Genomic DNA, 21,587 nt, shown 5'->3' with positions numbered 1-21,587 from the left:
GTGATCCGCCTGTCTCGGCCTCCCAAAGTGCTGGGATTACAGGCTTGAGCCACCGCGCCCGGCCGATTTCTGGTTCTTTTCCATCCTTTTGTCTCTGCATGTATCATTCAGAATTTTTTTCTCCTGACCCAACTTATTTCACTATTTATCCTCAGCTTTGTTTCATCTGGTTTGAAACTCATTCATCAAAAAAAAATTATTTTTAGCGGGACAGTTTTGCTCTTGTTGCCCAGGCTGGAGTACAATGGCATGATCTCAGCTCACCACAAACTCCACCTCCTGGGTTCAAGTGATTCTCCTGCCTCAGCCTTCCAAGTAGCTGGGATTACAGGCATGCACCACCACCCCTGGCTAATTTTGTATTTTTAGTAGAGAAGGGATTTCTCCATGTTGGTCAGGCTGGTCTTGAACTCCCGACTTCAGGTGATCTGCCTGCCTTGGCCTCCCAAAGTGCTGGGATTACAGGCATGAGCCACCGCACCCAGCCTCATCAAATTCTTAGTTCTAGTTCTTGCTTTTTTGTTGTTGTTGTTGTTGTTGTTAGAATTTCCATTTAGGATAGGCACAGTGGCTCATACTGTAGTCCCAGCACTTTGGGAGGCCAAGGTAGGTGGATTGCTTGAGCTCAGGAGTTTGAGGCCAGCCTAGGTAGAAATGGCAAAATCCCATCTCTACTAAAAACACGAAAAAATTATCTGGGCCTGGTGGCGCATGCCTGTAGTCCCAGCTGCCCAGAGACCATGGTAGGAGGATCGTTTGAGCCCAGGAGGTCGAGGTTGCAGTGAGCCACGATTGCACCACTGCACTCCAGCCTGGGTGAAAAAGTGAGACCCTGTTTAAAAAAAAAAAAAAAAAAAAAAAATCAATCTAGATTTTCAGTTCCCAGTTAACTAAAACTTTCAATCTTATCTTTTTTCAAGCATATTACATTGTTATTTTTAAGCCTAAAAATAGCTGAATGTCTGAGAGCTTCATGTGGTGCCTACTAACTCCAGAATTGGGTAGACTAACACACCAAGTCACAAGCAGTATTGGACCCAGGGCAGGAGCCAACCAGTAAGACTTAAGAATGAACAAGCAAAAAACATATATGGTCAACCCTCACACCCATGGATTCAACCAGCCATGGATCAGAAATTTTCAAAATAAAAATGCATCTGTACTGAACGTGTACAGACTTTTTTCCTTGTCATTATTCTCTAAACAATACAACAACTATTTACCTAGCAGTTACATTGTATTAAGCACTTTAGGAGGCAGAGGCAGGACAACTGCTTGAGGACAGGAGTTGGAAATCAGCCTGGCCAACATGGCGAGACACTATCTCTACAAAAAAAGTGTAATTAGCTGGGCATGGTGGCATACACCTGTGGCCCCAGCTACTCGGCAGGATGAAGCAAGAGGATCACTTGAGCCCAGGAGGTCAAGGCTGAAGTAAGCAGTAATTGTGTCACTGCACTCCAGCCAGGGCAACAGAACAAGACCGTGTCTCGAAAAAAAAAAAAAAAAATTATAAGTAACCTAGAAATTAAATTATTTAAAGTATATGGGAGTATGTGAATAAGTTACATGCAAATAAGGTACCATTTTATATCAGAAACTTGAGCATCTGGATGTTGGTATCCGTGGAAGGTTCTGAAACCAATCCCCCATGGATACCAAAGGACAACTGTACTCTGAAAGCAGAGTCACTCCCAAGAGAAAGAGAGAACTCATCTGATTATGCTTGTTTTTTTCTTCCCATTTGCTACTGCCAGGAACTCTTAGGATCATTCTTGTTTGTGTTCAGTTATTAGTCTGGAGATTATCGTGCAGGTAACTTCTAAGTGTCTGGTTAGCCCCACATAAGCACAGACCTACGGCTACAAATTCTCAGGGAAAAGAACATCTTTTCCCCGACCCAACCAGAATCTAAACCAAGTCATCCAAATTTTTTCATAGTCACTCTTTACTACAGGCCAGATTTTTCTAATCTATTCTTTCACTAAAGAGGGCAGCTCTGGCCGGGCGTGGTGGCTCAAGCCTGTAATCCCAGCACTTTGGGAGGCCGAGACGGGCGGATGACGAGGTCAGGAGATCGAGACCATCCTGGCTAACACGGTGAAACTCCGTCTCTACTAAAAAATACAAAAAACTAGCTGGGCGATGGGAGGCCGAGACGGGCGGATCACGAGGTCAGGAGATCGAGACCATCCTGGCTAACACGGTGAAACCCTGTCTCTACTAAAAAATACAAAAAAACTAGCCGGGCGAGGTGGCGGCGCCTGTAGTCCCAGCTACCCGGGAGGCTGAGGCAGGAGAATGGCGTGAACCCGGGAGGCGGAGCTTGCAGTGAGCTGAGATCTGGCCACAGCACTCCAGCCTGGGTGACAGAGCGAGACTCTTGTCTCAAAAAAAAAAAAAAGAGGGCAGCTCTTTGAGATGCTGTGTATGCATAGGTGTCAGGGCTTTAAGTACCATGCTATTGGAATGGATGACAGGAAATCACAAAATATATTAGGCAACAGAAGATGATCAGACTTGATGAAATACTTACTGGAGCAACAAGGTAAACCCCTCAACCACACTGTTAAGCAGCTTATATTCCAACAGAACAATGGTTCTCAATTGGGAGCATCTCCAGCTCCAGGGAATATCTGGCAATGTCTGGAAAGATTTTTGGTTATCACAACTGGAAGGATGCTGCTCACATCCAGTGGGCAGAGGCCAAAGGTGTTGCTAAATATCCTACAACGCACACAGGACAGCCCCCTAAGACTTATCCTACCAAAAAGGTAGCAGTAGAGTAACAGAGAAACAAGCACAGTAAAAACACACATATTAGTCTGTACAATGTACAGGAGAGCATGTAAGTGGGCAGGGGAATTCATGAAACACTGTAACAGGCAGCTAAAGCTTAAACTGAATTGGAAATGATTTAGGAAGACAGGGGGATGAGGCACTATAAGCATGAGTATGAAAGAAGTATATTCTTCCACGTTTAGTGTACTACAAATAACTTGGAACCCCTAAAACTCAGGGGCAAAGAGTAATGGGGCAAGATAAGGTTAAAAAAGAAGTCAGGGGCCAGATCATGAAAGGCCTTACACACTCAGTGAGGAGTTTGGACGTCACCCTGTAAGCAATGGGGTGGAAGGAGGTTGGTATTAAAGGTTAATGAAGAGAAAACAAGAAGAAATTTATTTTCGAAAGATCACTCTGGTAACACTATGGAGCATGGTTTGAGGGCAAAATAAGATAAAAGACCAATTAGTAAACCACTGCAATAATCCAGGCCAGAGAAGACTAGAAACAGAATCAACGCACCAAGAACTAATATAGTAGCATAGACCGATAAAAAGTACGATAGCCAGTCTTTAATGACAATATGAAAAGAAGTTCTAATCCCAATTTTCAAGGCCCATTCATAGAGATAAAGAGTCTAAGAGCAGAGCATTTAATGAAAAGATAATGAAAGAAAAGGCTATCCCATTCAGATCACTTATTAAAAAGCTATGCAAGTATATAGACAAGATTATTACTAGGGCACATGTCAGCAATATCTGTGTCCTGGTGCTTTGAACCCTGATACAACAATGGAAGTATTTTAAAAATCTTTCTCTTCTATTCTATTATCATATTTTCATACATGTATTTATCTTACTTCCTGATATTTCCTGTTACATTGTTTTCAATAAAATAAAACACCAATGTATTTTGTTACTTAAGGATTTGTTTAATGTTTTAAAACTCAAAGAACTTTAAATTATTTTAAGACAAAAGATTACTAAAAATGACATTACCTTGCAAATACAACTTTATAACAGCACAGTGGAAGAATGGTAAACAGCCCCTCTTTAAAAAATAAAAAAAAAATCAGCACTTAAAACCAAAGGAAGGCTTATATGTACAGCTAATTCAGAAAGGTAACAATGACACCTAAATACAAGGATAAATGCCTTATTTTAATCCAATAAATGTCCTACCTACTGGATCTTGATAATGATGTTTTCAATATGCCATTTAAAATAAACTATCCTTGAAAATAAAGTTTTAAATCATTCAATACAATCTATGAAATGGTATCTAATTAACTAGATTACCTTAAATATACCAAATATTATAATCAGCAAAATAAAAACCAGTAAATCAATTTGCATCTGAAAGTCTGATGTTCTGATCTACTGGATTTAATTTTTTTTTCCCTAAGATTAACAATATAAACAAATCTTTTGGGTACTCAACATATTATGACAAGCTCAGGCATGTTCAGGGTGGTATGGCCATAGACAACATATTAGAAGGAAAATTACCTCTTTATAATTATTAACTTTCAACAATATGACTCACCACTGAACACCAGTATGATACTTCAGCAATCATCTTATGTGACAAGTGGAAAACAAATTTCTCAACAATAGTGGGTCACCATATTCCTCCATCTAACAGTTACTTTTTAAAAAATTAACCTTTGGAGGCCAAGACAGGAGGATTGAGAGGCCAGGAGTTCGAGACCAACCTGGGCAACACAGCAAAACTGTGTCCCTACAAAATAATAATAATAATAAATTAGCTGGGCATGGTGGTACATGCCTACAGTTCCAGCAACTCAAGAAGCTAAGGCAGGAGGATTGCTTGCACTCAGGAGGTCGATGCAATAACTATGATCATGCCACTGCACTCTAGCCTGGGCAACAGAGCAAGACCCTGTCTTTAAAAAAAAAAAAAAGATTAACTTATTTTAAAAAGCTCCACATATAACAAACATGATTAAACACTTTAAAATTAAACTGAAATGTTATGAAATTTCATTTTTCCTTTTTACACAAAGTTTCACAAGTAAAATTGTGAACAAATTCTAAATATTTCCTTGTTGTTTTTAATTGTTCCTAATACTATTTTAGTTAAATTATTTATTTAACCGCTTCTTTAGATTCTCAAGGTGTTCCATATTAACATTTTGTAATGCCAGTACCATTGCTTTAGACAAGGAAGGATTAAATGAAATAGTCATTAGACAGCACAAATCTATTAGATCTCTCTGACATTTCTGCAAACCTTCCAGGAACTTTTGGTATTGAAGAGGATCCTTTTTTAACTGTTTCATTTCTGGTACTGAGAACCCTATCAGGCTAGTAAGTATTTCATCCACGAAGTCTACATCTAGATACGCAGTACCATCAGACACCTTTGCAGTTATACTCCAAATGCCACCAGAACTTGAGAGATTTCCAGTTAAGGTTACAATAAATGCTTTCACTTTCACTGTTGTAACTTCCTTTGGTTTGCTGGCCAGTAGAACAGACAAATAGATAAAGGGTGGAGAATACAAATCCATGGCAAGAGAAAAATTAATGCTATTCTCTGGTGATCTTAAAGAACAAGTCTGTAAATGATGATCATTTTCATTAGAAATTTGTGAACTCCTTTTCTGTACATAGTTGACCACCTCCCTATCTAATATTTTACTATTTAAGGAATGTCCATCTGAACTGCTGGTTTGTTTTATTTTATTATCTGTCTCTAAGTTCTTTTCTTTATTTGTAAAATCATGGGCTAAGGGTACATTACGATGAACTGAAAAAATACTCCTGCTTTGGTCTCTAACAGATGGACAACCAAATGATTTGTCTTCATTAGTCATTTGTTCAGATATATTTTTTTCACTCCAATTATTGTTTCCATTTTTGCAAGTCAAGGAAAAATTATTCATAGTATTAGGATTATGTGAAAATCTCTCTATACTTCGATCGGCATTTCTGTTAAAAGTCAATGGCTGCAATTCTTTAGTTTCCATCTGTTCTTTCTGGACAGTTTCTTCTAAAAGCAAGGCCTCCTCCAATGAAAAGTCATCTAATTCCCCATCCATGAAATGCATAGATAGGTTTGATGGTTCCTCCTCTTTTGGTCTTTGAGAAATAACAAATTCTGGCTCAAAACTTGACTGTCTTGTGGGAATAGTATTTGAGGAACTACCCGTGGTGAAACATCTTTTTAAGGAAGTGTCATTATTTGCTGTAAGCTCATCATTTTCATCAAGACTTGCCAAGAGTTCTTCATCAGAAGGATCTAATGCAGGATCTAGAACATCTGTAACTCTGGGAATGTTTACGTTAGAATTGTTTGGTATGACTGAAAGTACAGGATCAGGTTCCCCTATTAATCTTGCAAGTACTTTTTCTTGGGCATATTCTTCTAAAAGAGCATCTACTTCACCTCCTAACACTTTCACATTTTCTGGTTTCAGTAAGAGAACACCAAGACGGAAAGATATATTTCCATAAATCAAAATTTTTGTACCCGGAGGAAGATCACTATGAAGAATTGGAATAGGCTGATATTCCATTCCCTGTATTTGTACAATTCCATCAGTTAGCTGCAGCATCAACATTCGTGAAGGCTTTGCTTCCCAAGGTTTTGGGGTTACTTGTGTTTCAGCTGTAACTAGATCATTTGTTGTATTCTTTCCTCTCAACTTCTGGATCTGGCAATATGCAGGCTGACTTACATCAACCAAGGAATTGATCTGCAGAGCATAAAATCCATTTAATTCTCCTTTTGGAATTTCTAAAATGCCATCAGGTAAAAGAGGATGCTCCAAATCCCTCAGATCAGTAAGGAGCCACTGCTCAAACACTTGTTTATTCACGTGGGCCTGACTCAAGTTAACATTATTATTTTCTTCTTGAATCCAGTTAATACAAGCTTCCAGCCACATCGGAGGTACTTTAACATGCCATGTAGCTAAAAGCCAGGTTTCAGCTCTTAATGCGATACTAGTCACATTCATTTCTTTTAAATAAAAGAAATAATATGCATCTATTACCTGAAAACAACAAACAAAAAAATTAGGTAATTCAGTATATTTGAATACAGCTTCTGTAATTCTCTACAATGTACAGACAGGCACACCCTTTAGATTTTTCACTCTTCAGCATCTTAAAAATCTTTACTTTTTACATGGTCAAAATTCAAACACTACACATAATCAGATGGTATAATGAGAAAATCAAAAGGTTTGAGACAGTTATACCTAGGTTTGAAAGCTGGCTCTGTCAAGTTACAAGTTATGTGACCTAATATAAAATTCTGAACTTCTGTAACCAGTTTTTTCCTGTATAAAATGTCAACACTACCATCTATTTTATAGGACTGTTAACAGGATCACATTAATTATATTTGTAAAGCATAATGTCAGACCTATGAAGGATACTCAGTAAACAGTAGTTACAGTAGCCTCCCTTATCTGTGGGGAATATGCTCCAAGTGGATGTCTGGAACTGTAAATATTACCAAAGTTAATATATACTATTTTTTAAAATCCGATTTCCAACCAGCTACTAAGTGACTAAAGGGTGGGTAACATAAACAGCATAGATATGCTGGACAAAGGGATGACTGATGTCCAGGGTATGAGTTCATCACACTATTTGGAACAGCACTAAATTTAAAACTTATGAATTATTTCTAGAATTTTCCACTAAATATTTTCAGACCTTCGTTGACTGCAGGTAACTGAAACCATGAAAAGCAAAACCATGGAGAAAGGGAGACTAGTGTATAATATATTATAATTGATCTAATAATCAGATTGTAATCATTTAAAATTTAGTTAAGAAACAATGTTCACTAATGTTCTTCATGGATGTATAATAGTTCTAATTTAACTCTATTAAAACATACCACTGTGTTTGTCCATTTAGCACTTGAATATGTGGTCTAAAGACAGAATTATTATTATTATTATTATTTTGAGATGGAGTCTCGCTCAGTCACCCAGGCTGGAGTGCAGTGGCGCGATCTCGGCTCACTGCAAGCTCCGCCTCCCAGGTTCACGCCATTCTCCTGCCTCAGCCTACCAAGTAGCTGGGACTACAGGCGCCCGCTGCCATGCCTAGCTAATGTTTTGCATTTTTAGTAGAGACGGGGTTTCACCGTGTTAGCCAGGATGGTCTCGATCTCCTGACCTCATGATCCGCCCGCCTCGGCCTCCCAAAGTGCTGGGATTACAGGCATGAGCCACCGCGCCCGGCCAAGATAGAATTATAACAAATAACAGTAGACTGAGCTGATAGATGTAAAGCATCTTATTTGTTGGGCTAAATATTTTCAAAAGTTGTGCCAGGCAAATATATTAATATTTAACTTCTGATTTTCTCAGTATGATAAAGCAGTAGCAAAACAATAAAGCCTAATCAATCATGTGTTCACAAAAGTATACTTTGTTCCTTTTACAGATGAAGATACTTATGAAGTAGAATATATTAAAGTTTTACCATGTCCATAAGAAAACTTACCACTTGGAACAGCAGCACAGGATTTGACGACAGAATTTGGAACTGGTTGTTAGTGGATTACTTGAAACCTCTACTGCTCAGAAATGGCCCTGGGAGATAAGACAAGAAGCAGTAAGAGTTGTAAGATGAAGTTGTATAAAAACTGGACTATTTTCTTAAGTGTAAGAGTTTGATGGTATGGTTCATGGGGATCAGAAACAAGTGACCATGAGACAGTTACACACTCTCTCTAAGTCTGTTTCCTTTTCTATATACTTACCTCATAGGCTTACTGTGAAAATTAAAGAAGATAGGAGGTATAGTATTTGATGTTAAGAGTACATCTCTGGTGCTAGACTTATAAACTCTTACTTATAAACTCTGTGACTCTAAACAAGTTACTCAACTTCATGATATCCTACTTATCCTTATCTTATTTGTAAAACAAGAATAACAGGATTTTCCTCACGGGCTTGTTATTAAGATTAGATTAATATGGAAAAAGCAGCACCTGGCACATAGCAAGAACTCAGTAAATGTATACTATTAGACTTATAGTGCTTACTACAGCAACTGACAAAAAGCAGCCACTTAAAAACTATACTTATTGTTATTTTATTTTATTTTATTTCTTTGAGACAGAGTATTGCTCCGTTGCCCAGAGTGGACTGCAGTGGCACGATCTCGGCTCACTGCAACCTCTGCCTCCCGGGTTCAAGCGATTCTCCTGCCTCAGCATCCCCAGTAGCTGGGACTACAGGTGTGCGCCATCACACCTGGTTAATTTCTGTATTTTTAGTAGAAACAGGGTTTTACCATGTTAGCCAGGCTGGTCTCAAACTCCTGACCTCAATTGATCTGGCCACCTCAGCCTCCCAAAGTGCTGGGATTACAGGTGTGAGCCACCGTGCCCGGCCATTATTTTAGACTGAACGACCAATTCCTACATTGGATAAGTCCTACACTGCTCTGAAATTGGTGAAATGAGATTTTTTTTGTAGGTTCTCAAGAATATATACCTACCTGAGATTTTAGGGGCTTAAACCCTGAAAATGCTAATACAGTTCACCTTAAGCTACTGCTATAACAAAACTATTTTACATTGCATCCCAAAAACAGCTGAAAGAAATGCATGCAGCACGTGCCTGAGAAATGGAAGGAACTAAAACTTCAGTTTATTGCTGATTCTAATGCTAGTGGTTGAACATCTTTTCATATTTCTCAGTGACATAGACTCCTTATCACTGCCTCCAAACAATTTCTCCTCTTTTGTTCTATACTTCTGTCCTAACACATAGTAAATGTATGTAAGTGCTTGCTACCATTAATATTTTTTAAATATCCCATAAAAGAAGACATAGAAGCACATAGTTCTCAGGAACCTATAAACAGTAGGTACATTATTAATTTAATTTAATGGATGATGAAAATTTAAAGGACATGGGGAAGTTAAGGTCACAATTAGAGAACTGATTAATCGGCCGGGCGCGGTGGCTCAAGCCTGTAATCCCAGCACTTTGGGAGGCTGAGACGGGCGGATCACGAGGTCAGGAGATCGAGACCATCCTGGCTAACACGGTGAAACCCCGTCTCTACTAAAAAAACATACAAAAAAAAAAAAAAAAAAAAGAGAACTGATTAATCTTTATATTAAAGAAAATGAGAGGATAAACTTTTTAAACTATATGTAAAAAACAATGTAAAAATTCAAAAGTAGGAAAAGTCTTTACCCATTGTGACGAAGATAAACTATGCAGGTCAAATCAGCAGGTCTCCTTAACAAAGAAACCAAATCTCCATGCCAGCCCTCTGATTTACCAAATGGAAATACTTCCTATCTTGGCTGGGCATGGTAGCTCACGCCTGTAAACCCAGCACTCTGGGAGGCCAAGGTGGGAAGATCACTTGAGCCCAGGAGTTCAAGACCAGCCTGGGCAACAAAGCAAGATCCCATCTTTAATTTTTTTTTTTTTTTTTTAATTAGCTGAGCATGGTGGTGCATGCCTGTAGTCCCAGGTACTAGGGAGACTGAAGTGGGAGGATTGCTTGAGCCCAGAGGTTGAAGCTACAGTGAGCTATGACTGCACCACTGCACTCCACCTGGGTGACAGAGCAAGATTCTGTCTCTCAAAAAAAAAAAAAAAAAAAAAAAAAAACTCCCTATCTTATTAAGAAAAGCAAAGTATAGGTGATATGGTTTGGGTCTGTGGCCCCACCCAAATCCCCAGTGTTGGAGGTAGGACCTGGTGGGAGGTGACTAAATTATGGGGGTGGATTTCCCCCTCCATGCTGCTCTCGTGATAGTGAGTGCTCCTGAGATCTGGTTGTTCAAAAATGTGTGGCACAGAGGAGGAGAAGCCCCTGTGCCAGTTTTCCATATGACACCGTCCTCCCAGTAGGTGCAGAGCCCTTCTCACTCCTCCCTGACCCTCCCTGTTACACAGCCCACCAGGGTCCAGGGAGGCATTTGTTCTTGCTTTAATTTAAGTCAGGAATAACAAATAACTTTTTTTTTTTTCTCCCAATTAAGGGAAAAAAAGGGCCGGACACAGTAGCTCATGCCTGTAATCCCAGCACTTTGGGAGGCCAAGGCAGACGGATCACCTGAGGTTGGGAGTTCGAGACCAGCCTAACCAACATGGAGAAACCCTGTCTCTACTAAAAATATAAAGTTAGCCAGGTGTGGTGGCGCATGCCTGTAATCTCAGCTACGCAGGAGGCTGAGGCAGGAGAATCGCCTGAACCTGTGAGGTAGAGGTTGTGGTGAGCTGAGAGTGTGCCATTGCACTCCAGCCTGGGCAACAAGAGCGAAATTTCATCTCAAAAAAGAAAGGGGGGGTGGTGGGAACCACCCTCTACCTTTAAAACCACCCAGAGCCCTGCAAAAAAAAGGGGGGGGGAAAAACCCACCCACCTCTATCTTTAAAACCACCCAGAGTCCTGTATCCCGCCCCATGTCCTATGTTGTTGCTAATGACAATATGATGCTTACTCTGTTATTCAAAAACTATTTTTATGTAATTAATGTATGCTTTCTTGTTTCTAAATGCCTGATTTAAAAAAAAAAAAAAAAAAAAAAAAAAAAAGCGTGTGGCACCTTCTCCCTCTCTGCCCTCCCTTTGCTCTGGCCCCGTAAGATGCGCCTGCTCCCCCTTCACTTTCACCATGATTTTAAGTTTCCTGAGGCCTCCCCAGCCTGGTTCCTATACAGCCCTCAGAACCATGAGCCAATTTAAACCTCTTTTCTTTATAAATTACCCAGTCTCGGGTATTTCTTTACAGCAGAACGAGAACGAACTAATATAATAGGATATATAGTATGCTAACTTTTGTATACAAAACAAAGGAAAATAAGCACATTATTACCTATATAAACATAAAGTACCTCTAGAAGGATATACAAGAAACTAGATAAAACTTTAAATATTTAGCTACACTCAATAAGAGTGTAAGTAAGATCTTGGTGGTTGACAAATTTAGAGTGGTTAAGTGGGCACTAAAGCCATGCAGCCCCCAGGAAAAGGGCTTTTAACTAAAAACAGTGTAGCTAAAGCTGCAACTCTCCAGAAGTCCAGCATGCCATGCATGGAACAGAAGACCAGAAACAGCCTCCTTGCTGGAACTGGGCCAAAAAAAGTTCCACCCAACAGAGCTACCCTGAGAATAGACACTGGGCCTGCATAACACATATAACACATGTAGTGTGGTCCAGAACTAGGCTATTCCCAAAGTAAAAACCCAAATTCCTAATGAAACAGCTGACCTAGAGCTATGTCAGTCAGAGGGGCAGGTGGAGTAAACTCCAAAGCCACACAAAAGGGGTAAAACACACACAGGAAAAAACAATCCAACGTGAGCCCACAAACCAAAATTATAATATACTTTAGGAAAATTACTACCAATAAGCAGACATAGCAAATAGAATTTATACCTGAAGACAGTTTTTTAAATGAAGAATCTTAATTTTTTTTATCTCTTTGAGCATACTAAATATACTTAAGTGGGACTAACATCCTAAAAGAAGAATAGAAAATAATTAAATGATCACAGGCATTTATAAAAAGAATCTACTGTAAATCTCGGAAATAGAAAATGGTCTTTAAAATTAGAATCAATAGATGGGATAAACATTCGGCTAACAACAAATGAAGAGATAACTCATGTATTAGAAATTACCTAGAACACAGTATAAAGAAAAGATTAAGATATTACACAATGAGGAAAAAAGAACTAAGAAGTAGGGAACATAGGTTCCAACAGTGAAATAATTGCAATTTCAGAAGGAAAAAATAGAAGAGGTGAAGGAAATGTTTTTTAAAAAAATAATGGTTGAGGCCGGGCGTGGTGGCTCATGCCTGTAATCCCAGCATTTTGGGAGGCCAAGGCAGATAAATCACAAGGTCAGGAGTTTAAGACCCCCCAGCCAACATGGTGAAACCCTGTCTCTACTCCAAATACAAAAATTAGCTGGGCATGGTGGCACGCACCTGTAATCCCAGCTACTCAGGAGGCTGAGGTAGGAGAATGGCTTGAACCCGGGAGGCAAAGGTTGTGATGAGCCGAGATCTCGCCACTGCACTCCAGCCTGGGTGATAGAGTGAGACTTCATCTCAAAATAAATAAATAAATAACGGTTGAAATTTTTCCGAGATATTATTTTCTAGGTTGAAAAAACTCTCTACTGCTAATCAATATTTAAATCTACACTTATACACAGTAATAAGGCAAAATACAAAACATTAAGGATAAAGAAAAATATCAAAAGACCTAACAAGTTGGATCTAAAATATAACAAAAATGTGGGAGCTAGACGTGGTGGCTTATGCCTGTAATCACAACACTAGGGAGGCCTAGGTGGGCAGATCGCTTGAGCTCAGGAGTTCAAGACCAGCCTGGGCAACATGACAAAACCCCGTCTCCCACAAAACATACAAAAATCAGCCAGGTGTGGTGTCACCTTCTGGTGGTCCCAGTCACTTGGGAGGCTGAGGTGGGAGGATCACTTGATCCCAGGAGGTATCGTGTCAAATAATCTTTGACAATGGTGCCAAGACTCCATGATGGAAAAACGATCCTCTCTTCAGCAAATGGTGTTGAGAAAACTGGACATGCCCATGCAAAAGATTAAAGATGGACTTTATCTCACACCATATACAAAAACTAACTCAAAATCGATTACAGGTACAAAGGTAGCACCTGAAACTATAAAACTCCTAGAAGCAAACATAGGGAAAAAGCTTCATGACATTGAAATGGGCTATGATTTCTTGGATATGACAGCAAAAGTACAGGTAACAAAAGCAAAAATAGGCAAATGGGACTACATCAAACTGAAAAACTTGTGTGCACCAAACGACACAATCAACAGAGTAAAAAGACAATCTACGGAATGGGAGAAAATATTTGCAAACCACATATCAGATAAGGGGTTATTACCCAGAATAGGTAAAGAACTTCTCAACAACAAAAAATAACCCAATTTGAAAATGGGCAAACAGCTTGAATAGACATTTCTCCAAAGATATACAATGAGCCGGTAACAGTGGCTCACACTTGTAATCCCAGCATTTTGGGGGGCAGAGGCAGGTGGATCACTTGAGCCTAAGAGTTCAAGACCAGCCTGGACAACATGGTGAAACCCCACCTCTACGAAAAAATACAAAAATTAGCGGGGCATGGTGGCACACGCCTGTAGTCCCAGCTACTCATGAGGCTGAGGTAAGAGGACTGCTTGAGGTCAAGGCTGCAGCGAGCCATAAGCATGCGACTGCACCCCAGTCTGGGCAACAAAGCAAGACCCTATCTTTAAAAAAAAAAAAAAAAAAGATATACAATGGTCAACAAGCATATGAAAAGATGCTCAACATCACTAATCATAAAAGAAATAAAAATCAAAACCACAATGAGATCTCACCCTCATACCTGTTAGAATCGCCAATATCAAAAAACCAGAAAATAACAAGTATTGGAGAGGATGTGGGAAAACTGAAACCCCTGTGCACTGTTAGTACGACTGTAAAATGGTGAAGCTACTATGGAAAACAGTATAGAGCTTCCTCAAAAAATTAAAACTAGAAGTACCATATGATCCCACTTCTAGGTGTATATCCAAATGAACTGAAAACAGGATCTTGAAGAGATATCTGCACAATCCATGTTCATTGCAGCATTGCTAACATTAAGCATATAGAAACAACTGAAATGTCCACTGATAGATGGATACAGAAAACACAACATATACATACCATGGAATGTTCAGTATTATAAAAGAAGTAAATCCTATCATATGCCACAGCATAAATTAACCTTGAGGACATTATGCTAAGTAAAATAAGCTAATCAGAAAAGGACAAATACTTCATGATTCCACTTACATGAGGTACCTAAAGTAATCAAGCGCATGGAAACGGAAAGTAGAATAGTGGTTGTCAAGTGTTGTGGGGAGGGAGAAATGGGGAGCTGTCACTAAATGGGTAGTGTCAGTAATGCAAGGTGAAAAACTTCTAGATAACTATTGAACAACAATATGCACATAATTAACAATGCCATAAAATGTACTTAGAATTTGTTAAGAGGGTATTTTTTTTTAGGCTACTCAAGTAAAGCAGTGGAAATGGAGAAGGAACAAAGAAATCTATAATTGGTTGTAAATATCACTGCAACCAGACCAGTGGATAAATTTATTTGATGTGCTTTTTACTACAATTTTAAAAAGAGAAAAAGGGAGAAAAAAGGAATAATAAAAGTACCCCTATTTGCCGATGACATGAATATTGATGAAGAAAATGCCAAAGAATCAACAGAAAAGCTCTATCACCTGAGTTAGCAAGATCCAGGATATAAGGCCAATATATAGCACAAAAGTCAATTTTACTTTTATATAGTTGATCTTCATTCACAGATTCCTAATTTGCCTACTCACTAAAATGTATTTGTAATCCCAAAATCAATATTTACTGTACTCTCATGGTCATTCATGAACATGTGCAGAGCAGTGAAAAATTTGAGTCATCCAACATACACATTCCCAGCTGAAGTCAAAGTGATACTATGCCTTTTTAGTTCAGGTCTCATACAATAAACAAGTCTCCTTTTAGTGCTCTACTTAGTGCCATGTTTTTGTGCTTTTTTTTGTTTTTTTCCCCAGTAATTTTGATGTTTAAAATGGTCCCCTGGCACAGTGCTCAAGTGCTACCTAGTGTACCTAAGCACAAGAAAGCTATGATCTGCCTTGTGGAGAAAATATGTATTTTAGATAAGCTTATTCAGGCATGAGTTATAGCACTATTGGCTGTGTAAGTTCAATGTTAATGATTCAATAATAGATATTAAATGAGGTGTCTTCAAACCTTCAAATAAGGTTACCAACTGCACAAGCAATGGACAAAACAGTACATTTTATAATAGCACCTAAAAGGCAAACACTATGCTGAAAACTATAAATTACAGATTAAAGAAATTAAAAACAACCTAAGCAAATGAAGAGATATGGATGTGGTCATGGATTGGAAGACTTTATCTGGTTAAGGTTTCATTTCTCTCCAAATTCTTCTATAGATTCAATGCAATTCCATTCAAATCCCCAGCAATCTTTTTATAAAAAATGACAAGCTGATTCTAAAATTTATATGGAAAGGCAAAGGAACTAGAATTGCCAAGACAATTTTAAAAAAGAAAAACAAAGTTGGAGGATTCACACTAACATCAAGACTTCATAGAAAGCTACAATAATCAACAGTGAGATGTTGACAAAATGATTAACATACTGGAAAATAGGAAGAGAAGACAGTCTACAAATAGACACACATATATATGATCAATTGATTTTCCACAAAGTTGTAAAAGTAATTCAACAAAAACAGGATAGTCATTTGAACACACGGCACTGAAACAACTGGATATCCATATGCAAAAAACTATGAGCCTCAACCAACACCTCAAACTATGTATAAAAATTAATTCAAAATGGATCACACAGCTAAATGTAAAAACTAAAACTACAAAATATGTATAAGAAAAGTTTGCAGAAAAATCTTTGTGACCTTGGTTTCCTAAGTTTTCTTAGAAAAATGACACCAGGGTTGGATATGGTGGCTCACGCCTATAATCCTAGCACTTTGGGAGGCCAAGGTGGGAGCATCACTTGAGGACAGCAGTTCAAGACCAACCTGGGCAACAGAGCAAGACCCCACTTTCACAAAAAAATTTTAAAACAAGCTGGGGTGTGGTAGCACACATTTGTAGCTCCAGTAACTTGGGAGGCTAAGATGGGAGGATTGCTTGAGCCCAGGAGGTTGAGGCTGTAGTCAGCCATGTTTGTGCCGCTGTACCCTACCCTGGACACAAAGTGAGAACCTGTCTCTAAAAAATATTAATTAAGGCCAGGCGCGGTGGCTCACGCCTGTAATCCCAGCACTTTGGGAGGCTGAGGCAGGCGGATCACGAGGTCAGGAGATGGAGACCATCCTGGCTAACACAATGAAACCCTGTCTCTACTCTACTAAAAATACAAAAAAATTAGCTGGGTGTGGTGGCGGGCACCTGTAGTCCCAGCTGCTGGGGAAGCTGAGGCAGGAGAATGGCGTGAACCCAGGAGGCAGAGCTTGCAGTGAGCCGAGACTGCACCACTGCACTCCAACCTGGGCGATAGAGTGAGACTGTCTCAAAAAAAAAAAAATATATATACACACACACACACACACACACACACACATAAAAATTTTAAAAAATGACATCAAAAGCATGATACATAAAAGAAAAGAATTTAAAACATCTGCTTTATGAAAGACACTGTTAGGAATATAAAAAGACACACACGCACATGCATATCAGTCTAGAAGAAACATCTAATTGACAAAAGAAATATCCTGAATATCCAAAGATTTTTAAAATTCAGTAAGAAAACAGATATTGTCTGGGCACAGTGGCTCATGCCTACATTCTCAGCACTTTGGGAGGCCGAGGCAGGTGGCTCACCTGAGGCTGGGAGTTAGACACCAGAATGAGCAACATTAGAAATCCCGTCTCTACTAAATATACAAAATTAGTTGGGCATAGTGGCGCATGCCTGTAGTCCCAGCTACTCTGGAGGCTGAGGCAAGATAATTGCTTGAACCCAGGAGGCAGAGGTTGTGGTGAGCCGAGATAGTGCCATTGCACGCCAGCCTGGGCAACAAGAGCAAAACTCCGTCTCAAAAAAAAAAAAAAGAAAGAAAACAAATATTAAAATGAGCAAAATACTTTTTATTGATACATAATAATGTACATATATATGGAGTACATGTGCTATTCCAATACATGCATACAGTGTGTAATGATCAAATCAGGGTACTTAGGATATCTACCACTTCAAACATTTATCATTTCTTTCTGTTGAGAACATTCCAAACCTTCTCTTCTATTTTGAAAGAAATACTATATTATTGTTAACTATAGCCACAATGCAGTGCTATCAAACACTAGAACTTATTCCTTCTAATTGTATCTTGTATCTTTTTTTTTTTAAGACAGCGTCATCGGCCGGGCGCGGTGGCTCAAGCCTGTAATCCCAGCACTTTGGGAGGCGGAGACGGGCGGATCACGAGGTCAGGAGATCGAAACCATCCTGGCTAACACAGTGAAACCCCATCTCTACTAAAAAATACAAAAAACTAGCCGGACGAGGTGGCGAGCGCCTGTAGTCCCAGCTACTCGGGAGGCTGAGGCAGTAGAATGGCGTGAACCCGGGAGGCGGAGTTTGCAGTGAGCTGAGATCCGGCCACTGCACTCCAGTCTGGGCAACAGAGCGAGACTCTGCCTCAAAAAAAAAAAAAAAGACAGCGTCTAGCTCTGTCACCCAGGCTGGAGTGCAGTGGCACTCTCTCGGCTCACTGCAACCTCTGCCTCCTGAGTTCAAATGGGTCTCCTGCCTCAGCCTCCCAAGTAGCTGGGACTATAGTCATGTACCACCACGCCTGGCTAATTTTTGTATTTTTAGTAGAGACGGGGTTTCACTATGTTAGACAGGCTGGTCTTGAACTCCTGACCTCATCATCTGCCAGCTTCGGCCTCCCAAAATGCTGGGATTACAGGCATAAGCCACTGTGCCTGGCCTCTAACTGTATTTTTATACCCATTAACCAGTCTATCTTCATACCTTTTGCCCTCCCTATCCTTCCCAGCCTCTGGTAACCATTGTTCTACTCTCTACCTTCCCGAGATCAACTTTTTTTAGATCCCACATTAGTGAGAACACGCAATATGTGTCTGTGCTTGGCTTATTTCACTGAACATAATATTCTCCAGTTACATCCATGTTGCTGCAAATGATAGGATATCATTCTTTTTTATGGCTGAATAATATTCCATTGTATATATACCACATTTTCTTTATCCATTCATCTGCTGATGGATTCAGGCTTTTCCGTATCATGGAAACTGTAAATAGTACTGTAATGAACACTGGAATGCAGATATCTCTTCAATACATTCATTTCCTTTTAGTTTATACCTTACAGTGAAATTGCTGGATCATATGGTAGATCTATTTTTATTCTTTTGAGGAACCTCCATACTGTTTTTTACAGAGGCTACACTAATTTATATTCCCAATTAAACTGTCCTACCATTCCCCTTTCTCTCTATCCTCACAAGCACCTTTTTTTTTTTTTTTTTTTTTGTCTTTTTGATAGCAATTTTAACTGGGGTGAGATGAAATCTCATTGTGGTTTGATTTGCATTTCCCTGATTCACGATGTTGAATATTTTTTTCATGTACCTCTTGGCCACCTGCACATCTTCTTTTGTGAAATTCCTATTCAGATCATTTGCCCATTTTAAAAATCAGATTATTTGGCTTTTTGCTATTGTTTCAGCTCCTTATATAATCTTGTTATTAATCCCTTGTCAGATGGATATTTTGCAAATATTTTCTCTGATTCAGTAGGTTGTCTCTTTACTCTGTTGGTTATTTCCTTTGCTGTACAGAAGCTTTTTAGCTTAATATAATTCCGTCTGTCGATTTTTGCTTTTATTGCCTGTGCTTTTTTTTTTTTAAGAGATGGAGTCTCACTCTGTCACCCAGACTGGAGTGCAATGGCTCAATCTCAGCTCATTGCAAGCTCCGCCTCCCGAGTTCATGCCATTCTCCTGCCTCAGCCTCCCAAGTAGCTGGGACTACAGTCGCCCGCCACCACACCCGGCTAATTTTTGTATTTTTAGTAGAGGCTGGGTTTCACTGTGTTAGCCACGATGGTCTCGATCTCCTGACCTCGTGATCTGTCTGCCTCAGTCTCCCAAAGTGCTGGGATTATAGGCGTCAGTCACCGCACCCAGCTGCCTGTGCTCTTAAGTTTTTACCCCCAAAAAAGTCTTTGCCCAGAACACTGTCCTGAAGCATTTCCACAATGTTTTTGCCTAGTAGTTTCATAGTTTCAGGTCTTACATTTAAGTATTTAATCCACAAAATGAGAAAGAGATTTCAAAGGATACTTCAGTCCAGGCATAGTGGCTCACACCTATAAGCCTGGCACTTTGGGAGACCAAGGCAGGAGGATCACTTGAGCCCAGGAATTAAAGACCAGCCTGGACCACATATTGAGATCTTGTCTTTACAAAAACATAAACAAAATTAGGTGGGCATGGTGGCATGTGCCAGTGGTCTCAACTACTCAGGAGGATCACTTGAGCCTGGGAGGTCAAGGCTGCAGTAGGCCAAGGTCACACCACTGCATTCAGCCTGGGTAACAGAGCAAGACCGTGTCTCAACAAAAAAAACAAACAGAAGGCAAAAAGAAAAACGATATGGATACTTCACCAAAGAAAATATGCAGATGGCAAATAAACACAGGAAAACATGTTCAATATTATTAGACATTAGGGAAATGCAAAATTAAAATCAAAGGTGATATCACTACACATGTAAAATAAAAAATAACGGCCGGGCGCGGTGGCTCAAGCCTGTAATCCCACCACTTTGGGAGGCCAAGACAGGCGGATCACAAGGTCAGGAGATGGAGACCATCCTGGCTAACCAGGTGAAACCCCGTCTCTACTAAAAAGTACAAAAAACTTGCCAGGCGAGGTGGCGGGCGCCTGTAGTCCCAGCTACTCGGGAGGCTGAGGCAGAAGAATGGCGTAAATCCGGGAGGCAGAGCTTGCAGTGAGCTGAGATCTGGCCACTGCACTCCAGCCTGGGTGACAGAGCGAGACTCCGTCTCAAAAAAAATAAAATAAAATAAAATAAAAAATAACTGACAATACCAACTACTAGAATTCTCATTGCTAGTGAGAATGCAAAATGGCACAGCCACTGTGGAAAAAAGCTTGGCAGGTTTCTACAAAGGAAAACAGTTGGGCCAGGTGCAGTGGCTCATGCCTGTAATCCCAGCACTTTGAGAGGCTGAGGAGGGCAGACTGCTTGAGTCTGGGAGTTCGATACCTGCCTGAGCAACACAGCAAAACCCTGTCTCTACCAAAAATATGAAAATTAGCCAGACATTGTGGTGCATGCCTGTAGTCCCAGCTACTCAGAAGCCTAAGGGAGGAGGATCACCTGAGCCCAGGAGGACAAGGCTGCAGTGAGCTGTGATCATACCTCTGCTCTCCAGCCTGGGCGATAGAGCAAGACCCTGTCTCAAAACAAAACAAAACAAAACAAAAGGAAAACAGTTTAGCATTTTCTTAGAAATCAAAACATACACTTACCATACAACCCAGCAATGCAAGTGCAAGGTATTTACTCAAGAGAGTAAATATTTTTGACATCCATTAAAATCCAGTATATGGCCAGGTGTGGTGGCACACACCCGTAATCCCAACACTTGGGGAAACTAAGGCGGGAGGGTCACTTGAGGCCAGGAGTTTAAAATCAGCCTGGGCAATATGGCGAGACTCTATTCTCACAAAAAATTAAAAAACTGAATGTGGTGGCGCATGCCTGTAGTCCTAGCTCCCTGGGAGGCAGAGGTAGGAGGATCACTTGAGCCCAGGAGGTTGAGGCTGCAGTGAGCCGTGTTTGCACTACTGCACTCCAGCCTGAGTGACAGACTGAGACTCTGTCTCAAAAAAAAAACCCACCCACATGTCCTTAATTTGGTCAATTGATAAACTGATAATATCCATACAATGGAATACTATTTAATAATAAAAATAAACTATGGACACAAGGAATGATATGCATGAATGTCAAATTCAGTATAAGTGAAGAAATAATTCCATTTATATGACATTCAGGAAAAACACAACACTATACAAACAGAAAACAGTTCAGTGGTTGCCAAAGGCTGGAAATGTGGAAAGAAGTTGACAACAAGGGGCAAAAGAAAATTTTGGGGTTGATGGAACTGTTCTATA

General features: G+C 39.8%; 1 protein-coding gene across 1 annotated transcript in view; it reads right to left on the bottom strand.

The window, feature by feature from the left end:
* Window positions 1–3,694: 3,694 nt before the first annotated feature.
* RMI1 (RecQ mediated genome instability 1) overlaps window positions 3,695–21,587 on the bottom strand; it is a 24,492-nt gene continuing 6,599 nt past the window's right edge. The window contains exons 2-3 of the mRNA XM_023196412.3: window positions 8,277–8,365; window positions 3,695–6,805 (exon numbers count right to left, since the gene is read on the bottom strand). Of these exons, the coding sequence (XP_023052180.1) occupies window positions 4,889–6,769 (1,881 nt within the window). The 5' untranslated portion in view covers window positions 6,770–6,805; window positions 8,277–8,365 and the 3' untranslated portion in view covers window positions 3,695–4,888. The remainder of the gene's footprint in view (window positions 6,806–8,276; window positions 8,366–21,587) is intronic.

Source organism: Piliocolobus tephrosceles, chromosome 14, assembly GCF_002776525.5.
Source record: "Piliocolobus tephrosceles isolate RC106 chromosome 14, ASM277652v3, whole genome shotgun sequence".
Lineage (NCBI taxonomy): Eukaryota > Metazoa > Chordata > Mammalia > Primates > Cercopithecidae > Piliocolobus > Piliocolobus tephrosceles.
Note: the sequence above shows the minus strand (reverse complement) of the source record. Positions and strands in the feature narration are given on the sequence as shown.